Below are 26,609 nucleotides of genomic sequence, written 5' to 3' on the forward strand. Positions count from 1 at the left end.
CTACAATCTGACCAAAGGACATCCTGATCGTCCTTGAAATGACCGAGTTATAAGGACATTTGTAGTTTTTTGTCACTTTTTTGCCATTTTTCTGACCTCCCCCCTTACAAAAATTCGAGCAATATTTTTGGAAGAATAATGGAAATCCTTGAATGCAGATCGATAGTCCTGATCCTGGAGGCTCCAAAAAAGGATGTCCTGGCGAAATCGATCAATGTCCTGTCGAGATATGGCCTCTAGAAAATTATCCTTTTTGCGTTTTTTAGCTCTAGAATCCTCAAATCTTGGCGCAGGACGAAAGGACATGATTTCCTAGAAAGTCCTTGATGATCTCTATCGATTGGCATCAAAAAAACTTGGGGTCGTCTAAGGATGCAGGACATGCAATTTTCTGAAAAGGACCTTTTTTGCAGCTATTTAAAGGACATTCCAGGACATGGTAATGTCAGTCGACGCGCTTGAAAAAGGACTTCCATCTGGCCCAAGGACATCCCGCTCATCCTTAAAACTGCCGAGTTATTAGCACTTTTATGTTTTTTTAACTTGTAATTTTTTCCAAGTCCCAAATTTAATGCAATTTTTTCTAAGTTCCAAATTCAAGCAAAAGATGAAAAAATCTGGAGAAAACTACAAAATCCTTAATATCTCAGCTCTCCGAAGGACTATCGGGATGTCCTTTGCACCAACTATAGTCCTCAATGATTGGAATGTTTGGGCACAACTTTCGTCCTTATCCTTCAAAGGACTCGCGAGATATTCGCCATTTTGTCATAAACAAAAAAGTCCTTTTATCTCAGCTTCCCGAAGGACATTCCAGGAGCCGATAGTGTCAGTCGATGCGGATCATCAAGGACTACAATCTGACCAAAGGACATCCTGATCGTCCTTTAAATGACCGAGTTATAAGGACATTTGTAGTTTTTTGTCACTTTTTTGCCATTTTTCTGACCTCCCCCTTACAAAAATTCGAGCAATATTTTTGGAAGAATAATGGAAATCCTTGAATGCAGATCGATAGTCCTGATCCTGGAGGCTCCAAAAAAGGATGTCCTGGTGAAATCGATCAATGTCCTGGCGAGATATGGCCTCGAGAATATTATCCTTTTTACGTTTTTTAGCTCTAGAATCTACAAATTGTGTCGCTGGACGAAAGGACATGGTGTTCTGGGATGTGTTTGATGACCTCTATTGATTAAAGTTTCATTCTGTCACTTATCGAATTTACTTTTTTAGTTACCGTTAACGAATGTCACAGTTGAATAGCAAATTGCTAAAGTTAAAAGAACATTATATTTCCATTTCAATCATAATACAAATACAAATTTCGTTAACAACAACAACAACAAATGTGTCTACTATCGTCATACCGTATAATGATTTAATCCGCACTTATCAATTTTCAAATCACTGCAGCTTAAGCCTTGCCCAATTTAAGCGGTTTAATACTGAAATTAGCCACTCACTTTCAATAGCAATTTATCAAAATTTACCAAATCAGATTTTGGATAAGTAAAAAAAAAAAAAAAAGCAATAAGAAAAACGAAAAATTCTCCCACACTCTCTTGGTAACAAAATGCTCCCTCAAAAAAGACCAGCAGCAGCTACTTGTATAGCCAAAAATGCAACAACAACAGCAACAGCAAAGCATATATAAAATCCATCAGATCAATCATAAAGACATATAAAATGCTGTAAAAAACGATAAAAACACCATAAAAGCGATAATAATCTTTTGTAAGACCAGTTTTGCCCAGCCAAAGGAGACCAAACCCCAAACCCCGAACCCAAACCCAAGCAAATCGAAGCAAAAGCGTCCCCAAGCTGTTCCCCCTCGATCCACAAATGAAAAGCAACTTGTCAAATCCAAAGTGATCTTAGTAGACAGACATTTCTGTTGATTTACTATTGGATACACACACACACACACACGCAGAAAACACAGAATATAAATTTTATTTGTACTTAAATTGCAAAAACTTGTGTATGCTAATCGATAGTCTAGAGTTGATTATTGATATGGCTTTTTAATGAGATTTACAAAATTAATTGGCACTCAAAACTAAATCATGGGCAAGGAAAATGTTCAATTTCAAGAGATGAAAAAAAACCCCAAAAAAATTAAATATATTTTTTGTATGTACATATATAAATATTTTAATGAATGAGGAAATAAATCTTGCTCAATCCATACGATAAGTATGTGTGTATATATATATTTGTCACATCAAATTGTCTCCATTTGCAGCATTTTTGTGAACTCATAAAATTAAATTAAATAAATGCAAAATAACAAATAAATTGCATTCATTTGTTTGGAATTTTGCATTAATATTAGGCAGTCATTAAATAATCAACTTGGTTTTTGTATTTGCTGTAAGTAAGTCTCTTTCTCTCTATCTCTCTCTCTCCCTCTCTTTCTGTATGCTGACATCCAAGTAATAAAATCAAATTCAATTTATGCGACGGGGACGACGAGGCATTTTGGGGGAGGAAGGGGCAACATTAACGAATGAAAGAAAATTAAAATATGTCAGCCTTCAGTTCATGCGTAAAGAGAGACAGAGAGTCAGACTACACACACACACACACACACACACACACACACACACACACACATATGTATGTATATCCGATTTCAATGTCACTCACGTAATCGTTTGTAGTGTAATGTGATTAAATTGCGGCTTTTAGTTATCACTAAATGATTTAGGTCAGGGATGTAACTACCCCTACCTCCACCACCCCCGCCGACACTTTGAATAAGTTCTAGCCAAGTTCTTAACCCTAAGGCGAGGTTCGTTAGCCAAGAATGACTAATGAGGTCTTCTCTTCAATATCTTAACGATTTGTTTTTGGGTTCGTCAAACTATATAGATTTCCTATACAATATAATGCCGTCTGGCATAAATATTAATTTACTTGTTTATTTACCTAAAAAATTGTCGTTTAATTGTTTTGTTTTGATTTTCTGGATAAATTTAATATATTAATTTATTATCTCTCAGCAATAAAGCAACGGAAGTGTTGACGCTTTTGCCCTAGCAACATGTTGCCAAGCTTTTGGTTTTGGTTTAGCAACAAGCAACATGAAGGAAAAACTTGCTTGGCAACACGAACGATATTGAAACTCAGGTGTTTGGGACTCGGTTATTGTTCGTGTGATGTTGCTCGTGGACATGCTACAAAAACAAAAACAAAAAAAAAAACACAATTTATATACACAAAAAATAAAAGAACGAGACAACGAAACGAAAAACCAGCTGATGACCAAAGCCTCAGCTCGAGCCGGGTTAGACGGAGACTTTGTGCTGATGCTACCACATTTGTTGCTTTCAGTGTGGCCCGTGTCTCCAATGTGTTTTGTCACGCTTTAGCTCCGACTGCGGTAGAAAACAATCCAAAATAAAACAGAAACAACAAAATCGAAAAAAAAGAAAAATAAGCAACTACACAAAATCAACGTATGTGTGTCTTTAGTGTAAATTTATGATGTAAAGGATGAATGATGTAAAAATGTTTAAACATAAATACAAAAATCCAATTGTGACACAAATCATATGTAAAGTTCTTGTCAAGTGTCAAAGCCTTAGATAGATAGACAATCTGTGAGAGAGAGAGAGAGAGAGAGAAAAACAAAAGACTTAGGCAACAAACTTGCGTGCAGCAATGCAGACAATTTATGCCCCAAAGGCATCAGGCATCAGGCATCAGGCTCAGAGCCCAGCCAAAGAAATAACTCCTGTCACAGGCGTGTTAAATTTATGCAAATTAATAAATCAATCTGCAGAAGGCGTTTTTGTTTTTTGTTTTTTGTTTTTTATTTTATTTTCGGTGCAAGCACGCACCAAGCAAAAGCAAACAAAACCAAATAAATCAACATTTGAGATCTTTAAACTAAACTCTTTTTTTTTTTTGTGTGTTTGTGTGTGTGTTAAATGCAACAATATGAAAATTAGTTTTTAAACACCTTTTATGCATATCATATAGTTTTATTTTTTGTGTTAAACATTTTTTTGCTGTCGCTGTTGTTGTTGTTGTTGTTGCTGTTGTTTGTCTATTTTGCTTTTAATGTGCCGGAAACATTTGCTGCCAGTTAATTGTAGGTACTTAGCTTGGGCTTTGTAGGTATGCAAATATGATTATATGAACGAATGTTTAATAGGGTTTGCTTTTTTTTTTTTTTCCTTCATATTAGTTAGTTTATATGTATTTGTTTCCCTTCCGTTTTGGGATGGGAAAATGTTTAATTAGGCACCAAGATAGAGTGGAAATATCTTGAAAGTTGATTATAAAACTTTTAAGATGAATAAGAGGATGAAATTTTTTAAAAGAGACAGAATTTTTTATAATTTTAGAGAGAAGCAGAGACACACAGATAGAGAAAGAGAGAGAGAAATTAGAAATTTCCCCAACCCTTTGAAGTTGGTAATTCGTTCAAAAGGACATCAGGATTTTCGATTAGTTGTAATCCTTTATCACTTTGTGGATTCAATTGCAAATAAAAAAACCAGCTTAAAGGCAAAATTTATGCAAATTGTTAATAAATTTCTCAATTGAATGCTACAATTATTTATGACAAGGAAAGTTTATGGCCAGTCTACTTATTTATGATCCAGTTACAAAGTATAAAAAAAAAAAAATGGAATATTAAATTTGTTTTAATTACATCCGCCAGCAAAGTACATCTTCTAGTTTAGTTTAGTTGCGATCGTGGAATAGTTGAGCCAAAATTAATTTATGTACATCTCGTTTCCTTATCTAGGCTCCAGTTTAAGGTCAGATGAGCTCTGATTTAACATAAGACTTTTGCGTTTTTGCGGTTTAACTTGGAACACCTCTTTGAAACTTGTTTGAGATTCTAGAGTGGGATAAGTGGAGGATAACCTCCAACCTTTTGTGCTCTCCATGCGATAAAATCTTATTGCTACATAGTCACGTTTAGACTGTTAGCCATGACATGGGCCGGCTACGCCTTCTTCTCTTTTTTGGCCATATAAGCCAAATTGTCCGAAAATGAAACTAAGAGCGCTTTGCTGGGGGCCACTTAAAATGCGTGGCATGCGGCACACATTTGGCTGCAAATTTGCGACACTGAAAGACCAAAAAATAAATTAAAAACCCCAACGGCAATTGAAAATTACTGCGTACTTAAAATTTACAGAAAATGGTCATTTAAATTGGTTTCAATGCTTACGCATGCGCGACAGATCGCAGCAAACCATTGACTAGGTCAGACCCCCCCAGAAATGGTCTATAACTTCCAGCTATCAGGCACAGTCATACCGAATAGATCTACTAGAGACTGTCTGAGAGTCTCAATAATGAATAAACAGCAAATAGACATAGTCATCGTTGTCATCATCATCATCATCATCAACATCATCAGAGGCACAATCACCGCTCACTGTGCCACTAGGGTCCAGCTATAGTAATAGAAAATTGCATAATATATGCAATTGATATTTTGCCTTAGTTAAATCAGATTTTAAATTTGTCATTCAATATGCGAGAGTTGTCTACAATTACCAGATACTACCGGTCAGTGTGTATGTGTGTGTGTGTGTGTGTGTGTGTGTGTGTTTGTTTGTTAAAGTCAATGGAAAATCTATCTAAAAATATCTCACATAGAGGACAAACTAAACAACTTTCTGGTGTGAAACTTTATATGATTTGTAATTATTATTATTTTTTTTTTTTTTTTGCTTTATGGCCCTCAAATTCTACAGTGATTATAATTAAAAATCATCCCATATATATATATATATATATATGCATGTATTTTGCAGTTAAAACATCTTAGAAGATTGGCACGTTTCGAAATTACAACAAAATGGTGAGTACATTACATTTATTTCAACATTTTCTTTAAATTGTATTGTTAATGAACAATATTTGTCAAATTGTTAAATCAAAAAACACGCTTCATCTGAATTATATTATAATTTTCGTTATCAAATATGCAAACACGTGCAGTTTGCATCGTTTCATCATTCAATGCACTGCCAAATGCATATAAATACATACATATATATTAATGTATACGCTTACGCTTTCTCACACATACATAAGTGTGTGAAATTAAAATATTTAATAAACTCGCACGAAACGTTTTCTTAATCAGGCAAACAAAAAAATTGTCACACACAACTTGAGGCCAATGCATAAATTTTGATATAATATAACGAATTCGTGTCATCGGACCCCTTTAATCTGGCATAACTCTTACCCACATTACTGGTTTATAGTACAGTCAATATCCCTCTTGAGGGCTCAAACATTTATGTTATTCCATGTGTATTCGAAATCTGCAGAGAGAACGATAGTTCAAGAGATTGATTCCCATTAAGATCGTGTTACAATTATTCTTAGTCTGGAAGTCTGCTCAACAGGTTGATAATCGATAAGATCATACTAAACAAAACTGATCACTAATTAGACATTATCGAGACCTGCTAAATGAAGGAGAGGTTTTCCTGTTTACAAAAACAAAACGTTTCGATTGTTCAATTAATGTGAGTCATAAAGGCTGAGAGGTAGAACCTCGATATAACCATCAATGAGATCTCCTTATGTACCTTACATCTTTAGCCTTTAAAAGTTCAGTCCGACGTCATGGTTGGGACTATTGCTTTCTCTCTCTGTCTTTATCCTTGAGATGCGTTGGAAAAGGCAATGACCTGCAATGTGGTTGAAATTGTTCTTTTCGCTGCTTCTTCTTCGTCATTTAATGAGACTGTAGCAAGTTCGTGTCTTAAGTCTTTTGTTTTTTCACTTCCCTTTTTTCAATTTTTTGCGATACCCTTGATAAAGATGGTATATATAATTTGTTAAGACATTTGAAATGCATATACAGGGTATATAAAATAAAGTTTCTACACGGTTTATCTAATTGTTGTTAGAAAGAAAGCATCTTTTACCCAGGAACTGGCTGTTTCTGCATACAGTAATGAATGAGAGTTGAAAGCTAACCATTTCGTCTAGAAGCAATTCCAAGTCTTTATCTAAGACAACCAAGTCTAAAAATGGTAAAAAAAGTCAATTGGTCAAAATTGGAGTGATCTAAAAATGAATCCAAACATTCTCAATCAGTTTTTTAGCAACTTACCCTTAGAATCCTGTGGTTCAATCACAAGTACGAGTATCTATACAAAAAGAATGTAGTCCGAGCAAAGAATTCGACAAGGTTCATGAGGTCATAGATGCACTTCCAATTGTGTCTAATCAATGGTTTGAATATGAATTTCGTAGGGTATAGAAACTTCGGCAAAGCCATTTGAAGCCCTCTAGTCTTTATTTTTGTTTTCATTTTTTTGCTGATGATGATGCTTCACCGGAAACAAAAAAATTTCTGTTGGTCTTGGTGAAATCAGCTTCATTAATTGTCAAAATACAAAAAGGGCTGAATGGGTGGGAGGTATTCAAGCAGGGGGGGGAGACAGTGTGGTTAGGTAAATACAATAATATTTGTGCAACATCATTTAAGTAATTAACGCATTCGATTATATATGTATACATATGCACATATATATATAAATGTTGCTGATTTTGGTAGGTAGCCCGCAGATAAAAACAACAAACGAAAAAAAAATATATATTTAAATGACTTCCTTAAACGTATTTATCTTGACTCATGTGCTTAGCCAATCAAAAAACATAAACAATTTGTGTCTTGCCCCATTCAAAGTCAATTTGTCAGATCAATTACAAAATTATAGCAATCTATAATCGTTTGCCCTATATTTCATTGTTGTCTATTGAATAAAAAATGCATCGGATGGGATATAATCATTATCTTTTGTTGTTTGTTGCTCTTTTGTCATCTTGTTGCGTGAGAGAGTTTATTAATTAACCTTTGATTGGATTTGATTGGTAAATGTTTGTTTTCGACTATATCATAATTTATAAATTGCATTTCTGTTTGCTGGCCAAGAAAATTGAAATTTTATGCAAAAATTCAATGAAGAAAATTATACAAATTATTCGAGCGCTTTTGTGTATAGTTTCGTTTCGTTTCGTTTTATTTGCCATAGCAAGACAATCAGAAAATAATACTGTGAAATCAAATGCAACTTTTGAATGGTCAAGCCAATCATTTTAACGGTAGCACATTGACCTCTCGAACAGAGAAGAAGAAAAAAACAAAAAACCATTGTCTCTCGTCAAAATGTCCATTCGACCCGAAAAGAAAAAGAGACTTTGCCCACAAAACCATTGTGGGGCCCCATTGTTTATGGTTCGATTTATTTATTTAATTTTTAGCAATTTTTACAACATTCCTGGCCAGTTTCTGGCATGGTGGGCATTTGGGGGGGGATGGTTGGTAGTCAGTGGGTCGGGCGTCTGAAAAGTTCAAAACACTTAACTGCCTGACAGGCATTAACTTTTTGGTTTGTAACCGTTGATTAGGAGCTTGAAGTTGCGTTGCAGATTTATGATTAGCGCCCCAGCATAGACAGACCGCCAAAAACCCACCAAATCGTTGAGGAGAGACGCATTAAGTGCCCTACTCAAAATGCAAGTTATTACGTCTTGAAGGTTTTTCGGTCTTTTTTCCAACTCTTTTGCGAAACTGTGCCGCCCAAAATGCCAGAAATTCAATGAGCCTCCAATATCGCGATCAAGTCAATCAGTTTTTTGCCAAATGACCAGCAAATATCTAACAATGCCAGAGGGTTAATAGGGAGTTAACAATAACAGTTTCAAAAGTACAGAAGATTGTATACTCTTAGCAAGTGATGGCCATGTTAATGGTTCATTTAGCCAGAGCAAGCCAGACAATCATCAATTGCTTTAGGGCTTCAAATGTTCTGGAATTTTTCAATACCATTTTGATATTCTTTAAAGTTAAGACAAATAGAACTCCATGCCATGATAATTATTTGCTTTTGGTCCAATGTTTCTGCTTAATGTTAAGCCTTAGAGAGAAAGCCAATTACGTTGAAAAATGTTTTGCAATTTATATATATATGAAAAATTCCAAGTAATCAGGCAGGAAACTTTGCAATGTAATGTTGCTTCTGCTGTTGTCTTCTTGAATTCATGATTTTAATTTGCCATTTTTTGTGTTAATTAAATTTTGAACCGCCCCTTGCATGTTTGCCAATGTCCAATGAGTGAAATCTACAACAACAACACGTCTATAATAATAATAATCATAATTGTTGGAAAAAGGTCAAGTTTGCTTCTTGACTTGGTGGGAATCCATCCGCATTATATTATGGCTAACAATGCTTGGCATTAATACAGAATCCACCTTTATCTTTACGCAGCCAACTAGGCAAAGAGGCAAAAAAAAAAAGATTTCTTATTTGAATACGATTCGTTGTTGTTTTTTTTTTTTTGTTTGCAAATTTCATTAACCTCATTGAACGGGTTCAAAATGCGCATTAATGGGCAACCTTTTTGCCAGCGTAATTGAAATCAACATGATGTCTATTTATTATTATCCCTCCCTCTCCCTCTCTCTCTTCTTCTCTCCCTCTCACTCTCCTTGTCTTTCTCTGTCTTATTATCTCTTTGCATTATAATAAAAAAAAATTTTTGCTTATTTATTTTTTGGCTGATTGACTCCCACGTCTGCTGGAAAGCTTTGCCTTGTCTACTATTTTTTTGGCTATCGATTATATATCTGTATATATATATTGTTTATTATTCTTTTGTTATATTTGTGAAAAGGTTCAAATAAATAGCCTGGGAACATTGTGGCAATTAATCAAAATGCATAAGCATTTTTGCCAGCAATTTGTTAAACAAAAATTTGTTTGTTTTTTTTTCGTTTTCTTATTCAAATGTGAGAAGCTACAAGGAAAGGAATTTAGTTAGTTATGATAACAGAAAGATTTTATGCTTGTTTAATTAACTTTACGGTATATTAGTCTTCATTATCTATTATTAATTTCAGTTGTTTTTAAGCAAACCCGAAACATCAGATGATAACCATCTAAAGAACTCTTGAAACATCTCAACTTGAATTGTTTCAACACTCTTTAATTGCTGCCATTTCAATAAGAGGCAATATCAAAATGGATAAGACATTCTAAACCAAACCACTTTAGAAAGCTTGAAAACTGGCAAAATCGATTATATATATGTATGTATGTATGTATATGTAGATGTTTGTACATCGTCATCCACCTTCACCACTAAGAAGAGGTAAAGAAACCAAGACAAATCGCTGCCAATCAACTATCATAATTCAAGATACATCTGCCAAGTGTGTGACGGCACATTCAAAAAGATATATTATATAGTCGCTAGATCGTGTGCCTGCACAAGGTTATTGTTGCAAAAAGGAGCTAGAGACAGAGAGACAGACAGACAGACAGAGAAGAGAATTGGTCAGAAACGTGGAATGAAGGTAGCTTAAATTTCTGATGAGGAAGCCAAACAAACAAAAATAACACAAAAATTGTTGAATGGAACTTGCAATCGAAACCGAAACAATTTGTACCAAAAAAAACAAAAAAAAAGCTTGAAACAAGTTTGGTGCTGCGGCAACAACAACAACAACAACTAAAATGAAACCACATAAACGGGGGGGGAACAAAAACAAATAATGTTTGGCGTTAAAAATTCATGTCAAAATTTAACGCTAGCTTTAGCCCACAAAAAGGGGACAGGTACATAGAGAGGGAGAGAGGGGGAGGTGTGTGTGTATGTGTGTGTTTGTTTGTTCTCCACGAAGCAGCAAGGTCAGTTTGGTTTAATTGATAAATGAATGCAATGAGCAAGCGACAATTTGCCAAGCCTTGAACTTCTCCGACATGAGAGCAAATTGATGAAGATGGAGCACTTCAAGGTCCCCCCCACACTTCCCTCCTTTATGGAGAAGAAGTAGTTGGAGGAGGAGGAGGAGGCGGCTAGGCCAAGCCAACCAACACTTTATATGCAAATGAGAGACAACAACAAGCCTGACATGGCGTTGTAATAAAGCAGCTAATTACGTGACACGCTTCGCCTGTTCGACTTGAAGCAGATGAAGTCATTGGTAGTCTATGCTCTCTGTCCGTGTGTGTGTGTTTCTTTTAGCTGACTTTTTTTTTCACTTAAACCCTTTATTTATGTTTAGTTGACTGTGATTCTCGTCTTAACTGAAGGTTAGCCTGTCAGACCAGGCCCCAGTCAGCTGTGCTTGACAGAACTTGGCTACCTCGAACTCTCGGGCGGCTTTAGAGCCAATTCACAATACCAATGCTCGGTCCAGTCCGGATGTCTTCTTGTCTTGTCTATGTTGTTGCGTTCTGCACCAAAAGCGATTAAGATGTAAATTTAATGAGTACGTACTACAAACTGAAGATTTATGGGTGATATTTTGATTTTGACGCCTACTATGAACCAAACCACAAAGTACATACAATAGTTATTGTGTATCCATAAGATATTCATAGACATTGTGATTTTGACATTTCCTGCTTGGCCATAATGCGAAAATTTATGAACAGATTGCAAGCAAAACTGTAGGGCATGACCATAATGAGAAGAAAAAGAAGCTTCTTACCTTTCCATCCAAAAAAAAATATATATATAAATAAGCCGTTCCGCTACAATCTAGCAAAAAGCCAAATACCTTTGATACACATATGTGTGTGTTTATCGCTAGACTGGTCACTTGAAAGTGTTTAATTAGCAAAAGAGTATTGTGAAGTCTTTATAACCAAATAGTCTTATGAATTCTTCAAGTCATAGGAAAACAGACATTGAAAGAGCTCACAGTCATTTGTTATAAAGGGCTTAGAATGTTTGAGGAACCTTAACCAAATGAAGTCCTGAACCTGAACCTGAACACCTATTTTGAATTCTGAAAAAGAAATTCTTATCTTGATGATATCTTTTAAAATCTATTGAAAAGAGAGAGAGAGTGTACTTAGACCAGGATCAAGTTGTTTTTAGCTCCCTAAGCATTCGAAACAAACGTTAGATGAATGAATACTTTTGATTAATGAGCTTTTTTGGCTAAAAGCATTTCATTTCGCTTCGCATTTGGCCCACTTTTATCAATCATGCAGCCTTTCATTAATATCCATCTATTGCTGATCTTTTCACCCACATCTTAATGCCATTGACTTACTTTCATCACCCACACAATTGCTGCAATTTTTTGTTGTTGTTTTTTTTTTTTTTTGGGTGGAAATAACCATTTATCATCACATCTCATATACAATGTGAATAGAGAAAACTTATGCAACATTTGCACCCGCATGCTGTACAACAACAACAACAACAAAATTTACAATTCACAATTCACAAATGATATCTATTTTTGTTTTTCCCAACCCATATTATATGCTATCAATATAATTAAATTGCAATATCAGACCCGCACGACCCACAAAGGAAAAGCACACGCCATCTAACCACTAGGCATATCTATCTATCTATGTATGTATCTATATGTATGTATATAGACCACCCGACTTTAGCCTCCATCTTGGTATAAGCCAATATAAATTATTTCAATTAAGGCGTTTAAAAAATGATTATGGCATACTTATTATCGAATTACAATTTGAACGCGCCAATTGCAAGCGTTAAATTTTGTTTTATTTTTTTGTTTTTTTGATAATGTTGTGTAATAATAAAAAACAAAAAAAGAAAACCAAAACCAAAACCAAACTCAAAATAGACAATGGCTTATGCTTGAGGAGATCTCTTAAGAGATTTTTCGCGAATGTGGATGGAGAAGGAGACGGCAGCTGGTTAACCACACCAAAGACAGCTGGCTCCCCCGATCTTTTGTAGAGTAAAATTAAATCTAAGCTTGACCCAAAAATAACAAAAAACTATACCAAGTCCGAGCAATACATTTTGGCAATACCCTAAAAACAAATTCATGTGGATTCTAGAAAAGTTTATGCTGGGAAACTCTAAAGGGTATTGTCGAGTCGGTATCAAGTTGTTGCTCTTGTGTAAATGAATTTTTGGTAGGTGTTTTTCTCCTTCTTATATTTTCAGTTAAGCACTTAATTTGAGCACTGAAACACATACACACAGAGAGAAACCGGCCCAGTCATTTGATAATAAATGATTATTTTTGTACTAAACTGCGTTAATCAAAGATAATGATAATGCCGTTCAGATTTTTTTTTTTTTTTTGGTTGTACGTAATTCATTTTGTTGCTAGTGCTACGATTATTTTTTTATTGATTGTTTTTAATTAGTAAAGAGAATTTTTGTGTGGCACGCCTTCATCTGTCCGCCGAGTACAAAATCGAGATCGTAGGAGTGCCTGTACTTATTGTTAGTTCAATTAAACCCCCCCCCCACCTCCCTGCCAGAAGGGGTCATTCAACCAAGCAAATGGTTGCCCAAAGGCGTAATTCTTTACATCAACCGAGGCGAGGCGAGGCGAGAGAACTAGATAGAACCTAAATGACAATGCAAGAATCAGGAGGATAAAGGGAAAAGACAAACTTGTTTCATTTGCTACACGAGCATTTCCAATGATTTCTTTGGAATTCTCAAGTTCATGGCCAAAACATGTCGGTCCATTATGGCCTTTATGTCTGTCGGAAGTGCCGAGACAGAGAGACACCCAGTGTGTCTGACTGCCTGACTGACTGCTTATGTTTATGGCATAATTGGATGACCATTGTTACACAAATTTGATCTTAACATCATGCTACTTAATAACAAGTCTTGTCAAACTGGAGCTACAGCTGAAGCCATTAAAAAAAGGTCTGAAAGTTGAAAACATTTTCGACACAATGAGACGGTCTATGTGACTATATGTATATAAATATACCAGTATATGATTTAAATTTATGTGATTACCATGTTTGGGCTGTCAATGATTGAATTTATTGATTTTTTTAAAGATTTTTCCTATCATAAAATTAGCTAAAAGTTTTTCCCTAAGTAAGCCAAACGAAAACGAAAATTGATTGTAATTGTTTCACTTACTTAATTACTTACTTAATTTTCGGGTCAAAAGCTCGACAACCTTTAATTAGAGATCATGGCTCAATTATGATGCACAAAGAGGCTTGGCCATATTCATCGTCATCCTCATTCCCCAATTTGGTTAATTGATTGACAATTTTGTTATTTATGTTATGTTTTGTGTTTCCCCCCCAAGCACCTGTTACTCACTTGCCATGCACAATGCATTGCTAATATATTGCAGCAACTTTTGTGTCATTGCTTTGTGCAAACAGAAACTCAATCCAAGGCCAATTTGACAATTGATGCGTAATATCCATGTCAAGACAATTTTTGATTTTATTTCTGCAGATTATATTAGTAAAAGCTTTGAATTAAGTTAGTTGGTATGTTATTTCATTCCCTCTGCCCTCAGTTGAACAATTTTATGGGACAAAAATAAACGTTTAACACACTTCCTAATGGATCATTAGTTAAGTAAATAGAAAAAAAACTGAACTCATATAAACACCCAAGTTGACATTCTTTCAACAATTCAATTGTAAACGAGTTAAAGCTCACAAACACATACATTTTTCACACACACACACACATATACAAGTACATAATGTTAATAATAATACAAAAAAAACTGTCACATTGAATTCAAATTGAATGTAATTAATCAACAATACGTATAAAAATTCAATTATTGAACCAACTTCAATTGAATTAACTGAGCAAACAGTTTGTATAATATTAATAATAATAATAATATTTTTTATCAAATGTTAAGTCAAGCAGCTGGTGACAAGTTTCAGTTTTCGGTTTCAGTGCCAATGACTTAAACATTTTGTCAATATTTTTGTTGCTGTTGTAGATAATTGGTTAAAATATTGTGAAAATGTCTCATCGTACATACATTTGTTTCATGGAGCAACAGGTGCAACAATCACTTGACGTTTATTTTACCTACACTTGACATTGTTTGTGCATTGAAAAGTGTGCTGCAATTATCATTAAAACATTATTAAAAAAACGAACAAAAAAAAAAAAAGATAATACTAATCGAAAATCAAGTTGGGAAAATCGAGTTCAAGTCCAAAATCTGAGTCTCTCTCGCTGTATGTGTGTGTGTGTGTGTGTGTGATTTAGTTAAATTGAGCTTCGTCTGCGGGGCAATTCGCAATGCGACTAAATAAAGCAAATTTAATTGCTCCTCAAGCCCGATTGACGATTCTGATGCAATTTGACAAACTTGAATGCTGATAAGGTGAAGCGAGTTTTATTTATATTGTACAGATGTTTGCAGGCAAACAAATTTCATTGAGATCATTTGAATGAATTGAGGGCGGTTGCCTTTGATGGGCAGTGCCTAATTGTGCCCGAAACAGTGAAATGAAATGAATTCTTGTAACAATTTGCAAAAACATGACATGACATTTATTGTTAAACAATTTTTCTTGATTTTTTTTTTTTTGGTTTGTTGTTGTTGCAGCTATCGCCTTGCCTGCTGCTAGTCACCTGCCTTGTCCTGCACACTCAGGCCATAAGAGTGGATTGGGGGACAAATACGGGGCCAATTGTTCCACCGCCCCCTCGAACAACACCACAACCGCCACGTAAGCCATATCGTGAGCCAGCTCCCGTTTGGGAGGATCAAAGTGATGATATACCCAATCCAAATCCATATGTGTAAGTATTTAGTGTAAGCAAAAGTAAAAGGTATGTAGGGTAGAGACATATATTCAGTTCAATTGCATGTAATCACATAAGTCAATGCTTATCAAAAACCGATTTGTCTTTGTGTCTCTATTTGGCCTATAGCTATGTTCTGCCACCACCATCACGTCCTCGCACCTGGGCCATACCGGCTGGTCCCTATGCCCCACCCAATTACAACAATCAGCCGCCTCAGGCCAACTATGGCCAACTGGTTACACCGACGCCACAATTCTTCAACGGTGGAGCAGGAGCAGGAGGAGGAGTTGTCGGCGGCACAACGGTGGTGCCAGTGCCAGCATTGGCTGCCCAATATGTACCCGGAGTGGGTATTAAATATACGGCCATTGTGATGCCCAATAAATTGCAGGGCAAATATAATGCCAAGACAAAGAAATACAAGGCCTACGAGAAGGCCAAATATGCGCCATGGAACTATGTAAGGCAATATGATAGTCGTAAGCGTTATTTACGCTATTAATATGCAAAATTTACATCTATACCTAAAATATACACACACACACACACACAAATATATATAAAGCTATAAACATTTTAATTTGTAAATTACAAGAAATTAAAAACCAAAATCCACACAACTCAAACATAAAAAACAAAAAATAGAAAACAACGAAATGAAATGAAAACTGAAAACTGCTTTTGACATATTTGTTTATTGTAAATGCTTAGAAAAATTTAATGAAATATAAGAAAACCACTGCTTCATCCTCAACCAACGCCACCACCACCACCACCACCATCACCACCACCACCAACATTCATCTCCTTCTCCGCCCACCCTTTGCCCAATGCTCATACACATACATAATCATATCCATGTCCATGTCATAATCATAATGCATCATCTTATTGCAGTTGCAGCTGTTGCCAATGGAGGAAAAGGCCATGGAATGGCAGGCTCAGTTAGAGGCGGAGGCTGAGGCCCAAATGAAGCCTGTTAGTTCCTCAACAACAACAACAACAACAACGACAACACCAGTGACTATAACAACGACTGGAGCACTCAACATCATTCCAACAACAATAACATCAGACCCATCATCTACATCTACAACATCAACAACAACAACAGCAGCAGCAGCAGCAATTGCAACTAGAGAGCAACATCAGCCTACAACCATTGCCAATTACAAGCTGGCGCACGAGAAAAGTACCTACCTGAAGAAGCACAATAAGCTGAAGAAGCTGCTGCAGTTGGAGAAGGAGAGGGCCGAAAATGAAAACTTGTTGCAGCAGCAGGCCAACCAGACAAGTTGAGCTGGCCAACAAAAAATAAAAACAACATGAAATAAAGGAGCAGCTGAGTAAACACACAAATACACACACACACACAAGCACACACACACACAAAAATACAAGAAAAAATTAAACGAACATTATGTTTAAGGTATACCCAAAATTTGTAAATAACTATTAATAAAATCCAATAATAAAACGTAACCAAAACACACGTTAAAAAAAATTGCAAAATCTCACAGTGTTGGTAGACAGAAGACAGAGAGGAGACAAAAGAAAGAATGGGATGAGGAGATCGACTAAGTGATACCAGAGAGGCAAACAAAATAAAAATGAGTTTCAACTTCTTACTTATCTCTCTACTAAGATTAGAGTCAACTCATCGAACATTTGCCCCATAAAGTAGGCAACAGACTAGAAAAGTATTTATTATAACAATTCATGACCTCACACGGAATATTCTAAAATTTCTTGCTAAGTTTTTGATTGTAGAACCAAAACTACCCCAACTGCAAGTCTAGATTTTAATGGGTATGGAAAATCTGTTGGTTAAATTGGTTAATTTGACGCTAGGAAACATTATCGACACCTATTTTATGTTTTTTGACTGATGTAAAACAAAAGACTTAGGCAACGAACTTCAGACTTGCGTGCTAAAAGACGCGAGACGCTATAACAGGGAGTGAGAGAGAGAGACAGAGAGAGAGAGAGAGAGAGGGGAGGAGAGAAAGAAAACATTAAATTGTCTTTTAATTGCATGAAACCTCAATCCGGGGTTAGGCAAAAGGGTAAGCGGCAAGGTGAGCTGTCAAAAGCATAAATATAACGGACCACCCCACCACACACACACACACACACACACACACACTAGCTAACAACCATAACTGATTGGCACTTTCTTGAACGACTTTTCATAGCCTTAGGCGGACAAAAATAAACTAAAGGAAAAATGTACACACACACACACACAGAGACAGAGAGGCAATTAGCCTAAGCAATTAACGATGTCGACGGCAACGGCTTCTGGGCCATCATTTAAAATTGATCACAGAGCGGTCTATACATATTTGAGGTCTTAACCCTGACCATAGAGCTAGACAGACAGCCAGACAGTCAGACAGACAGACGTCGTCATCATTATTATCAAGAGGAATAACAATTCTTTGGCACAACTTTTCACTTACTTCACTTACTCCAAGTTTTGTGTCATTCACCGTCGTCTCGTCGCATTGTCAACGAGTTTGCTGTTTAGATTTAATTGCTCGCGCTTCACCAATACGCTTAACCATAAAAACCAACAACAACAACAACAATAGCAACAAACACCACAACAACATAAAGACTTGCACTCATTAATAATAATTAAGGTTGAAAATGAATTTTGGTTGTTGCCTTACGTTTTTGTTTTTTTTTTTTTTTCCTTCTTTTTTTTTTTCTTGAAAAGTGGCCCAACATTAATAATTTTGTTGTTGGTACATAAATACAAAACAAAAAGTGTTTAATTAAAGACAATTTGTTGAAATTAATACGCAGATAAACTGACAAGACTTCAAACAAAACTAATGACAACTTGATTGGGCAAATCTCTTTGATAAAATCAGATAAACAAACACAAAAACATTTCAAAGATTTAAGAATACAAATTTGATAATAAGGAAAAGCAGCTAACTCGATTGATTTGGAAGGGCTTCGATAGCTAGGTTCTCCTTATTGATTGTACATTATTTGTTAAGGATACAAACAAAACATGTCCTGTGTTAATTCATTCCACAAACTTGTCTTGGAAATCGTTCCCTGAGGGAGAATTTGATTATTAGAGTTTGATTTATTAGGAAAATTGTTTCCTAGTACCCACTGCCATATAGGAATAATAATCCTTTGGTCTTATTTCAAGGATATTTTGCAAGCCGTTTTTAAAAACTAAATTTTATTAATAAAGAAATAAGGAATGGAAATATTCATATAGTTTTCTTTGATTACGATTCATGGTAGTCGACCTGATATATATATACATATGTATGTACTTACCCCAACCCTTTGGTCCTTTTTATAACTTAAGCTCTCTAAAGAGAAAGAGAATAATTAAACAAAAATTACTTAGTGATTTGCATTTAACAAGTTGCAATTCTTTTCAGTTGACACATTTTTTTTTTGAGGCTAATTACAAATTGCATTTGAGTTAACATTATTGGTTCTTGGTAGTTAATAACATTTTGCATACATAAGTCCAGATAAATCGATCAATTCATTATGCATATATATATGTATATATAGAATGCATTATCACATCATCTAAAATCGTTAGCAGGCAATTTGAATTTATTGAAATCTAATTAAAATTACAAATTTTTAAATATATTTTTTTGCCTTTGTTGTTTTTTTTTTTTCTTGTTTTGAACCTTTTGAATTTATGACCTGTGGCAAGAAGCGACAAATTTTTGCTGCTGTCTTAGTTAGCAGTGTCCGGTTTAGCACTCCGGGAATTTCTGTTTGTTTATAAGATTTAATAAATATATTAAATGACAAAAGCCACTGGCTTAACAAGTGGCAGAGCCTGTAATGGCTGCCTTTGTTGTTCACGCACAAAGTCTCGACTCTGATGCACAAAACTGTGAGCCGAACGTTGGGCAATGACAGCCCTATAGCCTCGAGATCCCCTCACCTCATAGTGAACGCTGCGTACATGTCCATTGGGCTCCAGGTGAGTGTATGAGCCATATACATGATTACCTTGACGTTGTTCACGATGCAAAATGTGCACTTGACTGTTTGAATCGGATATATGATATTGATGCGTGTAATGCAGCTGCAAATATGAGTAAGATAATGAGGAGGAGAACGAGAGGCGAGGGAGGGAAGTGTTAGATACTCACCTTTGCATCATCATGATTGTTGCCAAAATCATTGTAAAATTCAATATATTCAGTTGCTGCTGCTCCTATTGCCATGCATAATATTAATAGACACAAGCCAGTGAGGGCAACATTGTGGCAACCCATAACCAATCTCAAACACGTGGACATGAGTTGCAGCTAAAAAATTAATTTGATTAGAAACGTAACAGTACAAGTAGGAGAGAGACACCATCAAGTCTCTCCCAAGTGAAGGAGGTGAAAATCATTTGCACTTTTAAACAACAAGCAAGGCAACCAAGCAGCCAGCAGCCACTTCATTTGTTGCCACTGCCATTGCTGATTTGCAGTTAAAGCGGGGCCAACTTCCTCCTACTGGCCAGCCAGCTTACTAGCTGATCGCCTGCCTGCCTGCCTGCCTGCTTGCCTGATGCTGATTACATAGTCACGTTGTTAACTACATCTTCACGGTGGCAGTGCAAAAACCTTGCAGCGTGTGGTGCTGCATGCCAAAAGTTGGGCAATCAAATCGAATCAAAGCCCAACATCTTTCACACTTCGTTAAAGGTAAAAGCCATCTGAGCACTCTCAATCTCTTAGTCGCAGTCGCAGTCGCAGTCTCAGTCTTTTAGTCAAGGCAATTTAGTGTCAAAAAGCGAGTAGTCGATAACGGGCAAGCAAGTAGTAAAAAAAAAAAAAAATAACAACTATAACTGCAATATGCACATTATGGATTTCGATCTCTGGCTCGTTGGCTAACATGGCCCTAACGTGACTAGTTGCCAGTTTGAATGGCCTGACCCGGCAATTGGAACCCTTTTTTTTTTTTTTCTTTCTGTTGCTTTGGGTTTGGCTCTGACTCTGATGGAGATTGCCGTTTATGTGTTTGCAAGGGGCAACTTTCTTTCTCTTGCATCATGATGGCTAACGTTTCTTTTTTTTTTTTCTTCCTCCTTAAATTTTTGTTGTTGTTGTTGTTGTCTTTCTTTTACTGCAGCACGTTTCACTGGAAATGCAAAGATTTGAACAAGTGACGCGCCATCCATCCCATCGCCTCGCCTCATCTAGCCCAGGTTTATTAAACTAGCAACTACCACCTACCGCCTCTTGGGTTCAGTCTCTTCATTTGGATGCTTCGGCAGTTCATAAAAATCAATGCCCTTTTGATTAGTTACAGCTGTAATTGCAAAGAGAAAAACAATATTGTGAAAGGCGTCTCGAATTCGAATACGAATTCTCTGCCAATAATAGAGAAATTGTCTAATTAAATTTTTTGTTTTTTCGTTGCTTTGGGCCATATTACGCATACGCCTCCAAGTGCCAAGCATTAGATACGATTGCATAAGCGATATCTTGTCAAAGAAAACATTTGCAAAAATGTATTTTTTTTCAGCTTTTTGCCTTCTGGCTAGATATTTTATCACGAAAAACCAACCAAGCAAAACCTGACAATAAACCAAAATCGTTAACTTTCATTAATAGTCGAGTCAAAGTTGTTGACTTCCATTTCCCGATTTGACTTTAATCCCGCCTCTAACCCCTATATCCCTCACCAACGATTCAATATAAAATCATTGTCATAATTCATAGAATTTCGAATGGATTATCTCTGGACAGTTTGGGCACGTTGCTTGCCCATCTTTGTCATCTTTAAATGCCACCTACACTAAGCGAAAAAAAAGGAAAGGGAAACTATAGAAGAATATAGAGATCTGGATCAAAAGTTGGTCTTGTTATGGCTGTTATGGCAACTACTTTGCTTCAAATACACATATTACAAAATTCCATTATTATTTTTTAATAACCAACCAACCATCGAGACACATAGACACAAAAGTCTTCCTCTAATGTATAAACAGGCTTTATGGTTTTTTTTTTTTTTTTTTTTGCTGTTGTACCTCATTGCAAATAGTCAGAGTCGGCTAACTGGTCAAGTTTTTAGACTCTCTACAGCTTGTTTCCTTTTGACTTGCTAATTGCAATGAAATGAAAATAACAAACAACAACAAAAGGTTGATCTAACTTTCGCCGGATCTGAATTGGAATACTCTAAAAATGTTTCAATGGCAAAATGGACAAAATTAACCAACTTAAAGGCTAAAATAAGAATATTTTTTAAGAATTTGTAATCAATCTAGCCATATGACAAAGAAATCTGATTCAATTCAAAGGGATATTCCTTCGATCTCAATGAGTCTTTAACAGTCTATCATATACATTTCGGATTTGTGGCACCTTAATGTTCAATATACCCTTATTTCTGGTTAGGGTATTACAGAAAGAAAATCTCACACAGCATACACTCTTTTCATTACTTGTTTCATTTTCATTTTAGTTTTCATTTTCATTACGAAAATTTTCCCAAAACGCATGCATTGCATTTGAGACAGGCAACAACATGTGGCAAATGTTTATTCATAATAGTTGCCAACTGGACCAGGTTACAGAGTCACAAACAGAGTGGTGGTTGTTGTTGTATAGGAATCGGAGTTGTGGTCAAATCTTACATTGCCCACTTAGTGGCACAGTCAGTCAGTCAGTCAGCCAGTCAGCCAGCCAGCCAGTTAGTCTGTTATATGCCCCATCAATGCGAAAAAAAAAATGAAAATGAAAACATTTTCTATTGATTTGTAGCCAGATTTCTTGTTTTCCTTGCTTTGTTTACATAATGAACTGCCACTGAGTGGTGCTGGTGGTGCTGGTGGTGCTAGTGGTGACCCCACCTCCCACCCACCCCCTTTCCAATTGACCATTTGCAGCTATTCAGTTATGCGGGTGCTTTACTCACATAACATTGCTCAATGTTCGAGTATTCGAGAGATCTGATACTTGAGCAAGATTCAGAGTCGGAATTGCTATTGAAGTCAATGCAGCGGGGAAACGCCATAGAGGAGACACCCGGAGAGGGGGGGAGCTACTTGTTCGTCTGCTATATAACTTTATAGTATAAGTATTGAGTCGCAACAAACTCTATAACCTTATTCAATGCTATTTGTGTGCGGCTGCTGTTGCCTGCTATTGTTGCCTCAGGCCACATCGTCAGAGCCAATGTCGCGGCAAATGTTGCTGCTGCTGCTGCTGCTGATGTCTGAGCTACCGTTAACTTGTAAATATGGAAGTTACGAGTTACAGTTAATATTCCACTGAGAAAAATATATATTGCCCCCACCTCTCTCAAAGAGGGGAAACAGATTAAGCCCTAGTATCAATGATTAAAAGGGCAAACGATCTAACAAATACATTTATTTGAAAAGAAAAATTATAAAAATAACCAATTTTTAAGTCAGAGCAGTTAAAGAGACTATTACAGATTAGTTCAAACTCAAAAAGCATCTAAAAATTGAAGTAGAAACTTCAAAAGTAAGGTTTTTGAATGTGAGAACGTGTTAAAAACTACCTCAAATTATTACTTTATACCAAAAAAGGATATAAACTTCTAGAAAAGACCAAACGATGGACTGTACAAAATAGCTAAGAAAAAACCAGCTTAAGATATGCAAACAATTTCTTGCTGTGTTTTCCAGAAACTCTTTCCTTGACTCTATCCTATTGACTCGTATGTATATTTGGTGTCCAACCGGTTAAGTTCACCACTTCTTGTCGGCATTAGCCAGAGTTTTGCATGGCTTATATAAGTTTTCGGTCATAAGGAAGATGTTGCCTTTCAAGGCCGCTACGTGTTCGTGTCCATTCACCCAAAAAGAAACTTTACTACCTTTTCGCTACCTTCCATATGAAAACATGGTCACTGCAAGGCCTTTTATGGCCAATTGCAGTTACCAATTAAAATGCACCTAGGACCAGGCCATCAACCAAAAGCACTGCAATATGCGATATGTATCAGAAAAAGAAGCCGAACAAAAAACTACACACAAAAACTAAAAGGCAAACAGACCGACAACCCGTTTCACAGAAACCAAAAAATTTACATAATGTGCTCCAAATGGGCAGCAAGTAAAAATAAATCTCCAGACAGCGAAAAAAAAAGGAAAGATTTACCAAATGACAATGACAATTGTTTTTGTTGTTTGGAGGGAGCAGGAGGAGGGGACTGACTTTGTGGTGTTTTGCGGAAAAGGCCAAACGAAAACTAAAATGATATCTCGAATGCCAGATGCATGCAAATTGAAGTTCATGGAAAATCAATTGTGTATATATGTATATGAAAGTTGCTTTTTGCATCAAATGAAGGGGAACTGCAATTGTAACTGGAGCTGGAGTTGGAGCTGGAGCTGAAGCTGGACCTGGAGCTCAGCCTCAAGTCTGGCAATTTATGTTATTGAACTTTGCTTTATGCAAATTGAAATTGAAATTCACAAGTGCCTCGACTTTTTGAGTAATTGCAACAAATTTTTGTTTGAAGTAACCCAAAAATAATTTCTGTTTTGCATACCCTAAAAAAAAAAAGAATTTATATATTTTAATTAATAAATAAATAAGTAATTATTTGTATTTAAATTTCTGTTACTAATTTTACACTTCTCAGAGCTTTGCAGTTGTTTCTTGTTCTTTGTTTGTTTTCTTATTCACAAATTTTTGTTTAACTTTTTTGTTGTTTGATTTCACATTTTAACTTTGACTTTTAATGTAGTTAATGCTATTTTATTTCTTCTGTTTTTAGTGTATTAAAATGATGGTAGAAATTTAAAGTTAGCCTGCTGTCCCTCTGCTGTTTATTTTTGTGTTTTTTTGGTTCACTCACTTTGGGGCGAAAGGCAAAATTCCTTTTAACAGGGCGCCACTTACTTTTTATGTGTTGCAAGATAGTAGTCCAAGACTATGAGTATGTCTATGAGTATGAGTACGGGTATGAGTATATCGTAGGCAGTAATATCAATGGCAAACACTTCAAAATGAACCGCTTTGTTTAGCTGCCACGCTTGCTCTATGTAAAGTGTTTTGGCTCAAGTGTACGTTTAGTTTATTTACGTTGATGATCATCACAAAGCCAAGAAAAAAAAAAAAAAATGAAATAAAAACACACACACACACACACACATACAGGTGGTGAAGTCTGCTTTTTGGAGATTGTCAAAAATAACAACAACAAAATGTTGTTGAGAATTTTAATCGTAAATTCAGTTGACATCACGAAAAACGTGTCAAGACATAATTATATATGCATGTAGATCAAGCTTTTGGCAAACATTTTGCAATATTCGTTTGTGAGTGTGTGTTTTATGGTTTTTTAATTAACTTTTTGTGGCGCTTCAGTTGCAACCCATAATTGCAAGTAGTTCATCCAGTAACACACACACACACACATACACACAATCAATACAGCAACAAAAGGGCATGATGCCGCATAAAAACAGGAAAAATATGGCCTAAAGTGCAACAAAAAAACCAAAAGAAAAAAAAAAAAAACAGGCCGCCAATCCAACAATTGCTTGTAACCACAAATTAGTTTCAAACATCACACACACAAAAAACATAACAAAACAAAACTGCATCAGCAGCAGAAGCAGAAGCAGAAGCCTTGCGAAAATTCGAAAATCCATTGCAATAATAACCATAACCCAAAACCGAAACTCAAACTCCAAACTCCGAACAGAAAACCCGTCTCTCGTCAGCTGTAAAAATCAGGCAAACGATGTTCGCCTTTATTTGGTTTTGTTTGAATTCGTAGCAAAGATCTTTCAATGCTGATACTAACTGAGTGACGCATCATATGAAACACTCGACCGACCGACATTTATGTACATACATACATCCATATACAGGGTAGACATGGGGGGCATATAAGACCCAAAGATATGAGGAGACAGTCATAGATGAAGGCCTAGGCCTAGTAGTATTCATGATAAAGTTTTCCTATGTAACATGAAAAATTGTCAAAGCATATTCCTGGACTTGCTTATTGCATACTTTAGGGGGCAACGCTCTGGGTCTGAAACTAGGGCAGTTGGGGAAAAACTAGAAAGAAACATTCATTGTTAATTCAATTTCATAAGCGTACTAAAGTTTAGATTAGTATGTATATTACAAGGGTTTTTTAGCTCTGAAGATTAAAGAATGTTCAGGCTGGTAGGAGAACTATATTCTTGAGCTAGGACTGTGGAGTGTATTGAGGAGAATTATGTGTCCCTAAGGTTTTCTGTCCATTTGGGACTTAGATGGCTCGATATATACATAGTTTCAGATCTTTAAGAGTTTAAGATTCTAACAGACAGTTAGTCAACTGTCAGTTTATATGTATTTATGGTCATATCTGTTTTTAGGCGAAAGTATCTACCATTATCCGCAATTGTGTCTTTGATTACATTATTAGTGTAGATAGTAAATTTTATGTTTTTATGTTTTGTAAAAGTTATGCTTTCCAACGACTAATGAGTTGGATAGGGTAGGTTATCATCAAGGTGAAGGGTAAGGTTCTACTTACCTTTAAGCCTTGTTGCAGAGGCTAATTGTAAGTACTTGCAGGATATGCCCAAGGCGAGCTCTGCCTCAAAATTTCCCTCCAATTGTTTTATGAGTCAGTCAAAGAATAATGTGCCCATAAAACGAAAAACTAAGAAGAAAAAAAACCAAAAGCTCATTAGTTAAGCAATTTGATTTCTGATTAACCCGGACAGTAGATAAAGCCTAGAGCCTATAGAGTGTGGAGAGTATTAGCTAGTCGCACCCTTACATACATACATACATACATGCATACATATGTATCTATGTTTGTTCTAAATTTACTGTCAATGACTCTAACACAAAAATGTTTATAACTTATTTTCGCAATAGTCAGCAAAAAAAAAAAAAAAAAAAAAACGTGATGCTCATTTGCTGTTGTTTTTGTTGTTGACAATCACTTTGAAAGGGTCGTGAAGAAGAAGAAGAAGAAGAATAAGTATTCATCTTAAGCATTGAATATGTAATTTTTGTTCATAGTCTTCCTTTTAAGTTATTGCTAAATTTGAACAGACAATGCCA

At 35.8% G+C, this 26,609-nt stretch overlaps 2 protein-coding genes across 4 annotated transcripts; one reads left to right on the forward strand and one right to left on the reverse strand.

Annotated features, from left to right (window-relative positions):
* The first annotated feature begins 3,330 nt into the window (after positions 1 to 3,330).
* On the forward strand, positions 3,331 to 17,046 carry GV1. Of its 3 annotated transcripts, none has more exons than XM_068287311.1 (5): positions 3,331 to 3,461; positions 5,787 to 5,833; positions 15,356 to 15,552; positions 15,685 to 16,018; positions 16,462 to 17,046. In XM_068287311.1, exons 2-5 carry the CDS (start codon positions 5,831 to 5,833, stop codon positions 16,855 to 16,857), a joined length of 930 nt encoding a protein of 309 aa, XP_068143412.1. In that variant the 5' UTR covers positions 3,331 to 3,461; positions 5,787 to 5,830; the 3' UTR covers positions 16,858 to 17,046. The 3 variants fall into 3 exon arrangements, with proteins under 3 accessions (XP_068143412.1, XP_068143410.1, XP_068143411.1); XM_068287309.1 differs by having other exon boundaries at positions 3,332 to 3,461; positions 16,456 to 17,046; XM_068287310.1 differs by having other exon boundaries at positions 3,339 to 3,461; positions 5,727 to 5,833; positions 16,456 to 17,046.
* Positions 17,047 to 19,351: 2,305 nt separating this feature from the next.
* Positions 19,352 to 19,784, reverse strand: Cpr62Ba (Cuticular protein 62Ba). Its single transcript, XM_068287123.1, has 2 exons — positions 19,710 to 19,784; positions 19,352 to 19,642 (listed from the first exon to the last, which is right to left on the reverse strand). Exons 1-2 carry the CDS (start codon positions 19,782 to 19,784, stop codon positions 19,352 to 19,354), a joined length of 366 nt encoding a protein of 121 aa, XP_068143224.1.
* Between the last annotated feature and the right edge of the window lie 6,825 nt (positions 19,785 to 26,609).

This window comes from Drosophila tropicalis, unplaced genomic scaffold, assembly GCF_018151085.1.
Source record: "Drosophila tropicalis isolate 14030-0801.00 unplaced genomic scaffold, ASM1815108v1 contig_463, whole genome shotgun sequence".
NCBI lineage: Eukaryota > Metazoa > Arthropoda > Insecta > Diptera > Drosophilidae > Drosophila > Drosophila tropicalis.

Excerpts from the sequence above, each read along its gene's own strand:
- GV1 (XM_068287309.1), top strand. Across the intron at positions 15,553-15,684 it reads CCCAATCCAAATCCATATGT|CTATGTTCTGCCACCACCAT; the intron begins GTAAGTATTTAG and ends TTTGGCCTATAG. Across the intron at positions 16,019-16,455 it reads AATATGCGCCATGGAACTAT|TTGCAGCTGTTGCCAATGGA; the intron begins GTAAGGCAATAT and ends ATCTTATTGCAG.
- Cpr62Ba (XM_068287123.1), bottom strand. The coding sequence starts at position 19,784 with ATGGCAATAGGAGCAGCAGCAACTGAATATATTGAATTTTACAATGAT. Across the intron at positions 19,643-19,709 it reads ACAATCATGATGATGCAAAG|CTGCATTACACGCATCAATA; the intron begins GTGAGTATCTAA and ends TCATATTTGCAG.